The 12,062-nt window shown below is 36.1% G+C and overlaps 2 protein-coding genes across 7 annotated transcripts in view; one reads left to right on the top strand and one right to left on the bottom strand.

Moving 5' to 3' along the window:
• CTNNA3 (catenin alpha 3) overlaps positions 1 to 12,062 on the bottom strand; it is a 1,776,580-nt gene that overhangs the window by 1,273,819 nt on the left and 490,699 nt on the right. The window lies entirely within an intron of this gene.
• On the top strand, positions 7,981 to 9,414 carry LOC125084483 (cyclin-A1-like). The gene is given in 1 exon segment (XM_047701802.1): positions 7,981 to 9,414. A coding segment is annotated over 1 exon segment (1,269 nt). The 5' UTR covers positions 7,981 to 7,998; the 3' UTR covers positions 9,268 to 9,414.

A 12,062-nucleotide genomic window follows, 5' to 3' on the forward strand; every position in this document is an offset into this window, starting at 1 on the left:
GGCAGTGCAATTCCACCTCAGACAAAGACATATGTTACTCACTGCAACAGGCCCCTCCCCCAGAAGATGAGCAAGAACATCCAACCAAGACCAAGCCTACCAATAAAGGAGAACAGTGGAATTCCAGAGCTAGGGGAAAGTGATGCGTAGAATTCATGACTTTTTCCCCATGATCCTCTGGTCATGGAAAGGTAAATTATTAATTTTATTTTTTTCATATTCAATTTTTTTAACTTTTCCTCTTTTAACATTTTTAAGTAGTTAATCTTAACACCTTTCTAAAAAAAAAAATTCCTTTTAAGCCTTCATTGTTATATTCATATTTTATCCCTTCATTGTATTTAAACTTATCTTTTGTATACATCTAGGTTTTCTTTTCTTTAAAATTTTGAATACAATTTCTTCTAATAGATCAAAATATATCCAAAATCTATCACATGGGTTTGTTCTAGTCTCCAGCCTGAGCACATTCTCTCCTTTTTTTTATTCTTTTCTATTTCCAACCAACTAATCTTAAAATCCCTATTTTAGAATTTTTTTTTTAAATTTTCATCTTTATAGTCATATTCCATTCATTCATCATGTTCACCCTTATTGTTGCATAAGTTTTTCTTTCTTTAAAATTTTGGGAGGTAGTTTCTTCTAAGAGACCAGATACACCCAAAATCAAGTGGGTGGCTCTGTTCTACTCACCAGTCTAATATATATATTTATATATAAATTTTTAATTTCTTTTTACCCCTTTATCCTCCCTCCAGATTTGGGTCTCTTCTGATTTGGTTAGCATACATTTTTCTGGGGTCTTTGCCACTCTTTAAGTATTTTACTCTCTCATTCATATATTCTTATCTGGATAAAATGACAAGGTGGAAAAATTCACCACAAAAAAAAAAAAAAAAGAACAAAAGGCAGTAACAATGGCTAGGGACATAATCAATACAGACATTGGAATATGTCAGAACTACAGTTCATAATGATAATTCTCAAGGTGCTAGCTGGGCTCAAAAAAGGCATGGAAGATATTAGAGAAACCCTGTCTGGAGAAATAAAAGCCCTTTTCTGGAGAAATAACTAAAATCTAACCAAGCTAAAATCAAGAAAGCTATTAATGAGGTGCAATCAAAAATGGAACCTCTTACTGCTAGGATAAATGAGACAGAAGAGAGAATTAGTGATAGAGAAGACCAAATGATGGAGAATAAAGGAGCTGAGAAAAAGAGAGACAAACAACTACTGGACCACGAGGAGAAATTCGAGAGATAAGTGATACCATGAGATGAAACAATATTAGAATAATTGGTATCCCAGAAGAAAGAGAGAGGGGGGCAGAAGAAGTAAATTATACTAGAAAATTTCCCTAATATGGCAAAGGGAACAAGCATCAAAATCCAAGAGGCACAGAGAACCCCCTCAAAATCAATAAAAATAGGTTCACAACCTGTCATCTAATAGTAAAACTTACAAGTCTTGGTGACAAGGAGAAAATCCTGAAAGCACCTCAGGACAAAAAGACTGTAACATACACTGGTAGAAATATAAGATTGGCAGCAGACCTATCCACAAAGACCTGGCATGCCAGAAAGGACTAACATGATATATTCAGAGCACTAAATGAGAAAAATATGCAGCCAAGAATACTATATCCACTAGGATGTCATTAAAAATAGAAGGAGAGATAAAAAGCTTCCAGGACAAACAAAAACTAAAAGAATTTGCAAACACCAAACCATCCGTACAGGAAATACTGCAAGGGATCTTCTAAGCAAAGGGAGAACCTAAAAGTATTAGACCAGAAAGGAACAGAGACAATATACAGTAACAGTCAACTTACAGGCAATACAATGGCACTAAATTCATATCTCTCAATAGTTACCCTGAATGTAAATGAGCTAAATGCCCCAATCAAAAGACACAGGGTATCAGAACGAATAAAAAAACAAGACCCATCAATATGCTTTCTATAAGTAACCCATTTTAGTCCCAAAGACACCTCCAGATTTAAAGTGAGGGGGTGAAAAACAATTTTACCACGCTAATGGACATCAAAAGGAAGCTGGGGTGGCAATCCTTATATCAGATAAATTAAATTTTAAGCCAAAGACTATAATAAGAGATGAGGAAGGATGCTATATCATACTTAAAGGTTCTGTCCAACAAGAACATCTAACAATTGTAAATATCTATGCCCCTAACATGGGAGCAGTCAGCTGTATAAACCAATTAATAACAAAATCAAAGAAACACGTCAACAATAATACAATAATAGTCAGGGATATTAACACCCCCCTCATTGAAATGGACAGATCATCCAAGCAAAAGATCAATAAGAAAATAAAGGCCTTAAATGACACACTAGATCAGATGGCCATTCAGAGCACTCCATCCCAAAACAACAGAATACACATTCTTCTCTAGTGCACATGGAACATTCTCCAGAATAGATCACATCCTGGGTCACAAATCAGGTCTCAACTGGTACCAAAAGACTGGGATCATTCCATGCATATTTTCAGACCACAATGCTCTGAAGCTAGAATTCAATCACAAGAGGAAAGTTGGAACGAACTTAAATACATGGAGGCTAAAGTGCATGCTACTAAAGAATGAATGGGTCAACCAGGAAATTAAAGAAGAATTGAAGATATTCATGGAAACAAATGATAATGAAAACACAACTGTTCAAAATCTGCGGGACACAGCTAAGGCAATGCTAAGAGGAAAATATATAGTGATACAAGCCTTTCTCAAGAAACAAGAAAGGTCTCAAGTATACAACCTAACCCTACACCTGAAGGAACTGGAGAAAGAACAGCAAATAAAGCCTAAACCCAGCAGGAGAAGAGAAATAATAATGATCAAAGCAGAAATCAATGAAATAGAAACCAAAAGAACAATAGAACAAATCAATGGAACTAGGAGCTGTTTCTTTGAAAGAATTCTTAAGATTGATAAACCCCTGGCCAGACTTATCAAAAAGAAAACAGAAAGAAGCCAAATAAATAAAATCATGAATGACAGAGAAGAGATCACAACCAATACCAGAGAAATACAAACAGTTATAAGAACATACTATGAGCAACTATATGCCAGCAAATTTGACAATCTGGGAGAAATGGATGCATTCCTAGAGACCTATAAACTACCAAAACTAAACCAGGAAGAAATAGAAAACCTGAACAGACCCATAACCAGTAAGGAGATTGAAGAAGTCATCAAAATCTCCAAACAAACAAAAGCCCAGGGCCAGACGGCTTCCCAGGGGAATTCTACCAAACATTTATAGAAGAACTTATATCTATTCTCTGAAACTGTTCCAAACAATAGAAATGGAAGGAAAACTTCCAAACTCATTCTTTGAGGCCAGCATTACCTTGATCCCAAAACCAGACAAAGACCCCATCAAAAAGAGAATTACAGACCAATATCCTTGATGAACAAGGATGCAAAAATTCTTAGCAAAATATACCAATAGGATCCAACAGTACATTAAAAGATTATTCACCATGACCAAGTGGCATTTATTCCTGGGCTGCAGGTTGGTTCAACATCCGCAAATCAATCAATGGGATACAATACAGTAATAAAAGAAAGAACAAGAACCATATGATAATCTCAATAGATGCTAAAAAAGCATTTAACAAAGTACAGCATCCTTTCTTGATCAAAACTCTTCAAAGTGTAGGGAGAGAGAGTACTTTCTTCAATATCATCAAAGCCATCTATGAAAAACCCACAGCAAATATCATTCTCAATGGGGAAAAACTGAGAGCTTTCCCCCTAAGGTTAGGAACATGGCAGGGTTGTCCACTATCACCACTGCTCTTCAACATAGTACTAGACGTCCTAGCCTCAGCAACCAGACAACAAAAAAATAAAAGGCATCCGAATAGGCAAAGAAGAAGTCAAACTCTCACTCTTTGCAGATGATATGATACTTTATGTGGAAAACCCAAAAGACTCCACTTCAAAACTGCTAGAACTCACAGAGGAATTCAGTAAATTGTTAGGATATAAAATCAATGTACAGAAATCAGTTGCGTTTCTATATACCAACAGCAAGACAGAAGAAAGAGAAATGAAGGAGTCAATCTAATTTACAATTGCACCCAAAACCATAAGATACCTAGGAATAAACCTAACCAATGAGGGAAAGAATCTATACTCAGAAAACTATAAAGTACTCATGAAAGAAATTGAGGAAGACACAAAGAAATGGAAAAACGTTCCATGCTCTTAAATCAGAACAAATATTGTGAAAATGTCTATGCTACCTAGAGCAATCTACACATTTAACCCAATCTGTATCAAAATACCTTCAATTTTTTTTCAAATATGGAACAAATAATCCTAAAATTTATATGGAACCAGAAAAGACCTCGAATAGCCAGAGGAATGTTGAAAAAGAAGTCAAAGTTGGTGGCATCACAATTCCAGACTTCAAGCTCTATTATAAAGCTGTCATCATCAAGACAGTATGGTACTGGCAGAAAAACAGACACATAGATCAATGGAACAGAATAGAGAGCCCAGAAATAGACCCTCAACTCTATGGTCAACTAATCCTCGACAAAGCAGGAAAGAATGTCCAATGGAAAAAAGACAATCTCTTCAAGAAAAGGTGTTGGGAAAATTGGACAGCCACATGCACAAAAATGAAACTGGACCATTTCCTTACACCACACACACAAAAATAGAGTCCAAATGGATAAAAGACCTCAATGTGAGACAGAAATCCATTAAAATCCTGAGGAGAACACAAGCAGCAACCTCTTCGACCTCAGCCACAACAACTTCTTTCTAGAATAATCACAAAGGCAGGGGAAACAAGGGCAAAAATGAACTATTAGGACTTCATCAAGATCAAAAGTTTTTGCACAGGAAAAGAAACAGTCAACAAAACCAAAAGACAACTGACAGAATGGGAGAAGATATCCATATCAACACCCAAAGAACAAATAATCCAATCAAGAAATGGGCAGAAGACATGAACAGACATTTCTGCAAAGAATACATCTAAATGGCCAACAGACACAAGAAAAAGTGCTCTAAATGTCCATCAACAGATGATTGGATAAAGAAGTGGTATATATATATATATATATATATATATATAATGGAATACTATGCAGCCATCAAAAGAAATGAAATCTTGCCATTCGCAATGACATGGGTGGAACTAGAGGGTATTATGCTGAGCAAAATAAGTCAGTCAGGGAAAGCCAATTATCATATGATCTCCCTGATATGAGGAATTTGAGAGGCAGGGTGGGGAGTTTGGGAGGTAGGGAAGCAAAAAAAAAGAAACAAGATGGGACTGGGAGGGAGACAAATCATAAGAGATTCTTAATCTCACAAAACAAACTGAGGGTTGCTTGTGGGGATATGGAAAGGGTGGTTGTGTTATGGACATTGGGGAGGGTATATGATATGGTGAGTACTGTGAAGTGTGTAAGCCTGATGATTCACAGACCTGTAACCCTGAGGCAAATAATGCATTATATGTTAATAATAATAATTAATAAAAAACAAAGAATAGGTAGATCAGGCATAACACTGGGCAACTGGGTGCAGATCAAGACAGTTAAATGCAGTGCAGCCAAGCAAGCTCCAGGAAATTTACAGGATTCCCAGGGAGGGCTTTGGATTTTCACAGATCATGAAATTGAAAGTTTAGAGGTAACCATATCCAGATCTTATATTACCAGGTCTTGAGTAAGCATCAGGGTTATAATTACATAGAACTTAGAGCAAGAGGCAGAGGACGGAAATCTAAAAATAAGCCAAAGAGAAGAGATGGACTTTACCCAGAAAATAATGAGTTAAAGCACCCAGTCTGAAATTGAATGGGACTCAGAAAACAGCCTGAAAGGCAAAGAGGAGGTCCATGCAGTCAGAAAGAGAATATATATTGCGTTTATCTATAGAATAGGAGTGTAGAAAAATCAAAACCTACAAAAGAATGATCAGAATTAAATTGCAAAATCTTTGGCATACTCATATGTATTTTAAAAATTTATTAGAAGAGGTATATGACCATAGACTGAGAGTGTGATAACCAGCCCAAATAATAATACAGGGAATGACTTAAAATGCATAACTCTTTCAATGGAGTAGCTGTAGTCTAAATCAACATTGCTGATCATTTTTTTTCTTTGAAGCCTAAAGCCTATCTTTCAGGAAAGAACAAATAATGTACAGTTATTTTAGTCAATATGAGTTATGGTGAAAAGAAACTCTGTGGTCTTGAGAAACACAAAAATAAATGCTAACTTTTGAGAAGACTGAGATCATGGCTCTATATGTATTTAGAAGTGAACAATGTAAGGTGAATCCATATAAAATAAGTTGGAAAGATTGCCAGAATATATTGTAGAATAACCAAAAGTTGTAGCATGATATATATAGTGACATCATATACATTAAAAAAAAAAGCACACAACAATACATTAGATCTCCTCTGAGAACACATAAATGTATTAAAGCTTAGGAAAAGGTCTAAAGAAAACACCAATGCCACAGTACTTGCTATCTCTGAAAACAGATGGGAAAATTCTCACCAAAATACTAGTGAATAGGATCCAAAAGTACATTAAAAGGATTATTCACCACGACCAAGTGGCATTTATTCCTGGGCTGCAAGGTTGGTTCAACATCCACAAGTCAATCATTGTAATACAATACATTAATAAAAAGGACAAGAACCATATCATACTCTCAATAGATATTGAAAAGCATTTGACAAAGTACAGCATCCTTTCTTGATCAAAACTCTTCAAAGGATAGGGATAAAGGATACATACCTCAATATCATCAAAGCCATCTATGAAAAACCCACACAAATATCATTCTCAATGGGGAAAAACTGAGAGCTTTCCCCTAAGGTTAGGAACCTGACAGGGATGTCCACTATCACCACTGCTCTTCAACATAGTACTAGACGTCCTAGCCTCAGCAGACAACGAAAAGAAATAAAAGGCATCCAAATAGGCAAAGAAGAAGTCAAACTCTCACTCTTTGCAGATAATATGATAATTTACATGGAAACCCAATATACTCCACTCCAAAAGTGCTAGAACTCATACAGGAATTCAGTAAAGTGTCAGGATATAAAATCAATGCACTGAAACCAGTTGCATTTCTATACACCAACAGCAAGACAGTATTCCAGAATGGGGTGATGGCCAATGTTTTAATTTTTTGGTAATAGCCTAATTGTGTATGACTTATAAAACTCTGTGCTAATCAAAAATTCAAATTCTTAATTTTTGTTGGAAAATGACATTAATCAAACATTTATTACTCTTAGATTCTAAGTATCAATCAAATAATTACTTTGGAATCATAATAGAAGAAATAATCTTTTCCTTTTTTTTTTTAAGATTTTATTTATTTATTTGACAGACAGAGATCACAAGTAGGCAGAGAGGCAGCCAGAGAAGCGGTGGTGGTGGGGTTAAGCAGGCTCCCTGCTGAGTAGAGAGCCCGATGCGATGAGGGGCTCCATCCCAGGAAACTCAGATCATGACCTGAGCCGAAGGCAGAGGCTTTAACCCACTGAGCCACCCAGGCGCCCCTCTTTTTTCATTTTTATTTAAATTCCAGATAGTTAATATACGGTGTAATATTAGTTTCAGGTGTACAATTCAACGATTCATCACTTACACACAACACCCAGTGCTCATCACTAGTGCACTCCTTAATCCCCATCACCTCCTTAACCCATCCTCCACCCACACCCTGCCCCTGGTAACTGTCAGTTTGTTCTCTACAGGGGCTCTCTTTTTTAGTGGAGTTTGGAGTAAAACAAACAAACAAACAAAAAAATGAATGTTAACCTTGGCCCTCCACTCACATTAAGAAAGTGGTTTAAACTGTCTAAGCTTTTATTTTATTCCTTTTAGAGTGGGGAAATAAAACCTACACCCACCAGGAGACTCATATAAAGATATAAGGCTGAGAAGAGCGAGGCCCTCTTTGCATCCTGTGAAAACTGAGGGTATGCATTGCAGCAGCTCCAAGAGCGGAGTAGTCCTAGCTCCAGTGCCGTGAGGTCCTGATGCCTGTCAGATGATAACCAGAGCCCGCTCGGCCAGGATCCCCAAACAAAGAACAGTCCTAGGGGTGCTAACTGAGAATGGACAGTACAGGAGGCCCTGTGACCAGGGGATCACAACAATCAGGTGTTTCTCTGGATCAGAAAATGTCTTCCCTTCAGCTGGAAAGAACGTGCTCTCTGACTGCACAGTCCAGGTGCCAGCCAAGCAAGTATTTGATATCTACATGGATGAGCCTGAGCAGGGAGACAGAGACAGCGGCACAGGGAAAGATGGGATGGCATTTGAGAATATGTATGAGGTAGACACCAGCGCACTCAAGTCAGACATTCACTTCCTGCTGGATTTTAACACAGTTTCTCCAATGGTGGTAGACTCATCATCTCTCCATTCCCAGTCTGAAAATGCGTCAGATTTTGGTACAGATGTGATAAACGTGACTAAATATGCTGAAGAAATTCATCAGTATCTTAGAGAAGCTGAAATAAGACACAGGCCCAAAGCATACTACATGAGGAAGCAACCAGACATCACAGAAAGCATGCGAACGATTTTGGTGGACTGGCTCGTTGAGGTCGGTGAAGAGTATAAGCTTCGAGCAGAGACTCTCTACCTGGCTGTCAACTTCCTGGACAGGTTTCTTTCATGCATGTCTGTTCTGAGAGGGAAATTGCAGCTTGTAGGAACAGCAGCCATTCTTCTGGCTTCGAAATATGAAGAAATATATCCTCCTGAAGTAGACGAATTTGTCTACATAACTGATGATACTTATACCAAACGCCAACTCTTAAGAATGGAACACTTGCTCCTCAAAGTCCTGGCTTTTGATCTCACAGTGCCAACCACCAGCCAGTTTCTCCTTCAGTACTTCAGGAGACAAGGAGTGTGCGTCAGAACGGAGAATCTGGCCAAGTATGTAGCAGAACTGAGTCTACTTGAAGCTGACCCATTCTTGAAATATCTTCCTTCATTGATAGCAGCAGCAGCTTATTGCCTGGCAAACTATACCGTGAACAGGCACTTCTGGCCAGAAACCCTTGCTGCATTCACAGGCTATTCATTAAATGAAATTGTGCCTTGCCTGAGTGAGCTACACAAAGCGTGCCTTGATATACCTCATCAACCTCAGCAAGCAATTAGGGAGAAGTATAAGGCTTCAAAGTACATGCACGTGTCTCTGATGGAACCACCTGCAATTCTCCCTCTGCAATAAGTTTCCTTCGGAAGCACTTTCAGAACTTCACCTCCAGATCAACCAAATTCGTCTTAACTTTTATGGGTTTCTGCAGGTTGGGTCAACTAGTGTTACTTCAAGATAGATGCCATATTTTTAAAAATGTAAATGTAGTTAGGTCCTCTTAGATGTTAGTAGCTTATAATATCATCTAACATTTTTTAAACAATAAACAAACAACTTGCCTTGTAAAAAAAAAAAAAAAAACCTACACCCGCCATACCAGATTGGATTTAATATAGCTTTATGACATATTTTAATAATTGGTGGGACAGATCTCACATCACAGTTTCCTTGCTAATTCTACTTTTACCTTTATACGTCCTACATTCTATTCTTGATTAACAAAAGGAAGCTACACTTCCTAAAACAGAATACTCTATAGTATACACACATGTATCAGATAGTTATTCTTCCCACAAATATTTATGAATCATCTAGTGTACTTCAGATTCTGAGGTAGGCTTTGGTCATTTATTACCAGGATATATGACATTGTAAAAAATCTTAAACAAGTTAAAGCATAAAATCAATAAGGTTGGAAGAAGTTTTCTGTATTTTAATAAACATGATGTTATAAAACCTATTCATCATTCACACACTCTATATTCTATGATGAGATTGATCCAATTTACATTTGAAACACTAAAAACCTCACACCTATTCTCCAAAGTGAAATTGCCTATCAAAAGAGATGTAGCTACGATTATAATCAAGTACCAATATTCCTCACAAAACCACATGCAAGTGTTTCAAGTTGGGAGCAGAAGAAATAATAACCGCATAGCAGAAATAATGTTCCTCAAGCAACTAAATTATCAATCTTCAGAGTGTATGATAAAAATGGAACAAAATTTCTCCTTATGATTGCCAACAGAAAATGCTATTGAGAGAACTCACAGGCTCTCCTTTGTCTGGACTATCCATTATTTTAGTGTATTTCCACTTAAGTAAACTGAAAAATGGAAGCTTTAGATTTAAAAAATATAAAAGAAGGCAAATTGTGAGAAATAAACTGTAAGTTAGCAAAATGATCAACAAATATTATACTATTTTGGTAAATTAGTATAAATTACACACACAAAGCTAACTACATATTCAGCTATATTAAATAAAAATGTATATAATTAACATTGTTATGTATTAATATAACAGAAAATACTTTAGAAAGACATTCAATATATTTATAAATTAAATTAGGTATATACAGACTCCTTTAAAATTTTTCCTCTAAATGATGAGTGCAGACCATTTAAATAATCCAGTGAATACTATGATCGTGGTTTTACCAGATCACCAATAAAAATGTCATCTAACTCATTTCACCTGAGCTGGTAACCTCTTCTCCTAGACATATTTATATCAGAGTTCAGTGATTCAGTCTATCCACAGTACCATATCATGAATTGTTTGCTTCAGTTTTTATCTGGTTATATCAAAAATAAAACAAACTTTCAAGAATTCTTCTATTTTCATGACCTCTTTTCAAAAGAACTGTAAAATTCCAAGGAGAGGTTGATTTTGTTGTAATACTGAATATAATACTGTATGAATCTTAGTCTATTCTTACCAGAATGTTGCTGAATGAGGCAATATATTTTAATGAAGGAGCAAGTTATGTCTTTGTTATTGATTATCTACTTGGAAACGTGTTTACATGTTTGTCATCTTTACTTATGGCCTGTTTTTAAATCATGTGTAAAAAAATTCTACAAGTATATCAGCAATGATTATTCATTTATTCTGTTCACAATGAACTTAGGGAAAATACAGATAGCTTTTATATGTAACAATATTGCCACTAAAAAAATGCCATATGCTCCAATATTTTTAAATATCATTAATTCTTAATTTTCTCAGTAGGTTCATATGTGTTCTACCTTCTACATTCATGTGTTTTGCCAGTTGTAATCTAACTGAATACAAACCTGCAAAATTCAAGGAAACATTTGGATACTTCCTGCCATTTCCAAGGTTTATGCCAGTTGTTATGTCTGTGGAGTTCTCCCAGAAAGCAACTCACTGACAAAGGAGAGAAAAGGTACACAGGGGGCAACTGGAAAAAATAAGTAATCCCATTTGTGCTCTATTTCTATTTGATTCTACCTTCTACTTCTGTCTATAATTATGTCTTTTGGGAGAAATAGCATGTTAAGTAAAAGCCCTGGATTCATGGGTGGATTGTGCATAGTAGAACACAGAAAAAAGACTAGCCCAGGCAGTCATACCTAATAACAGTAAAACTCTCAAAGTCACGTCTGCCCTAGAATCCCTTGAAAAATTGTGAGTGGGAACATGACTGTTAGATGATGACAATTTCTCAATAATAGCATCCTTCAGATGCTCTTTTTATGGTCCCTAATTCCTTCTTCATGTTCTCTAGAATATAGCTATTTAGAGACTTGGGGGTAATATTCTGAATATTATTATAAACAACTAGAGATGCTCGTGGCATGAAAAGAGTTAAGAGTTTTCTGGAGTTGAATATACAGTTAAATGTAAATTAACTCAAACATTTCTAAGTAATTTTCTAGTTAACCAGGCTATAGAAAAAAAAAAATTGGTCAAGTCACTGTGTTTAAAAATCTATAGTTAGAATGTATTAATCTATAAGTGCCACAAAGTTATCTCTCTGGATTCTCCATAAAAACTATAGTCTTGATAAGAAATTGGGATGAAACTTTATTAACTCCAAAGTATACTCTAGAGTGGATTCCAAAAGAATCTTCTGTGATGATGAAAAGTTTCTCTATCTACAATGGCCAATACAATAG

Source organism: Lutra lutra, chromosome 14 (assembly GCF_902655055.1).
Source record: "Lutra lutra chromosome 14, mLutLut1.2, whole genome shotgun sequence".
NCBI classification, from domain to species: Eukaryota; Metazoa; Chordata; class Mammalia; order Carnivora; family Mustelidae; genus Lutra; species Lutra lutra.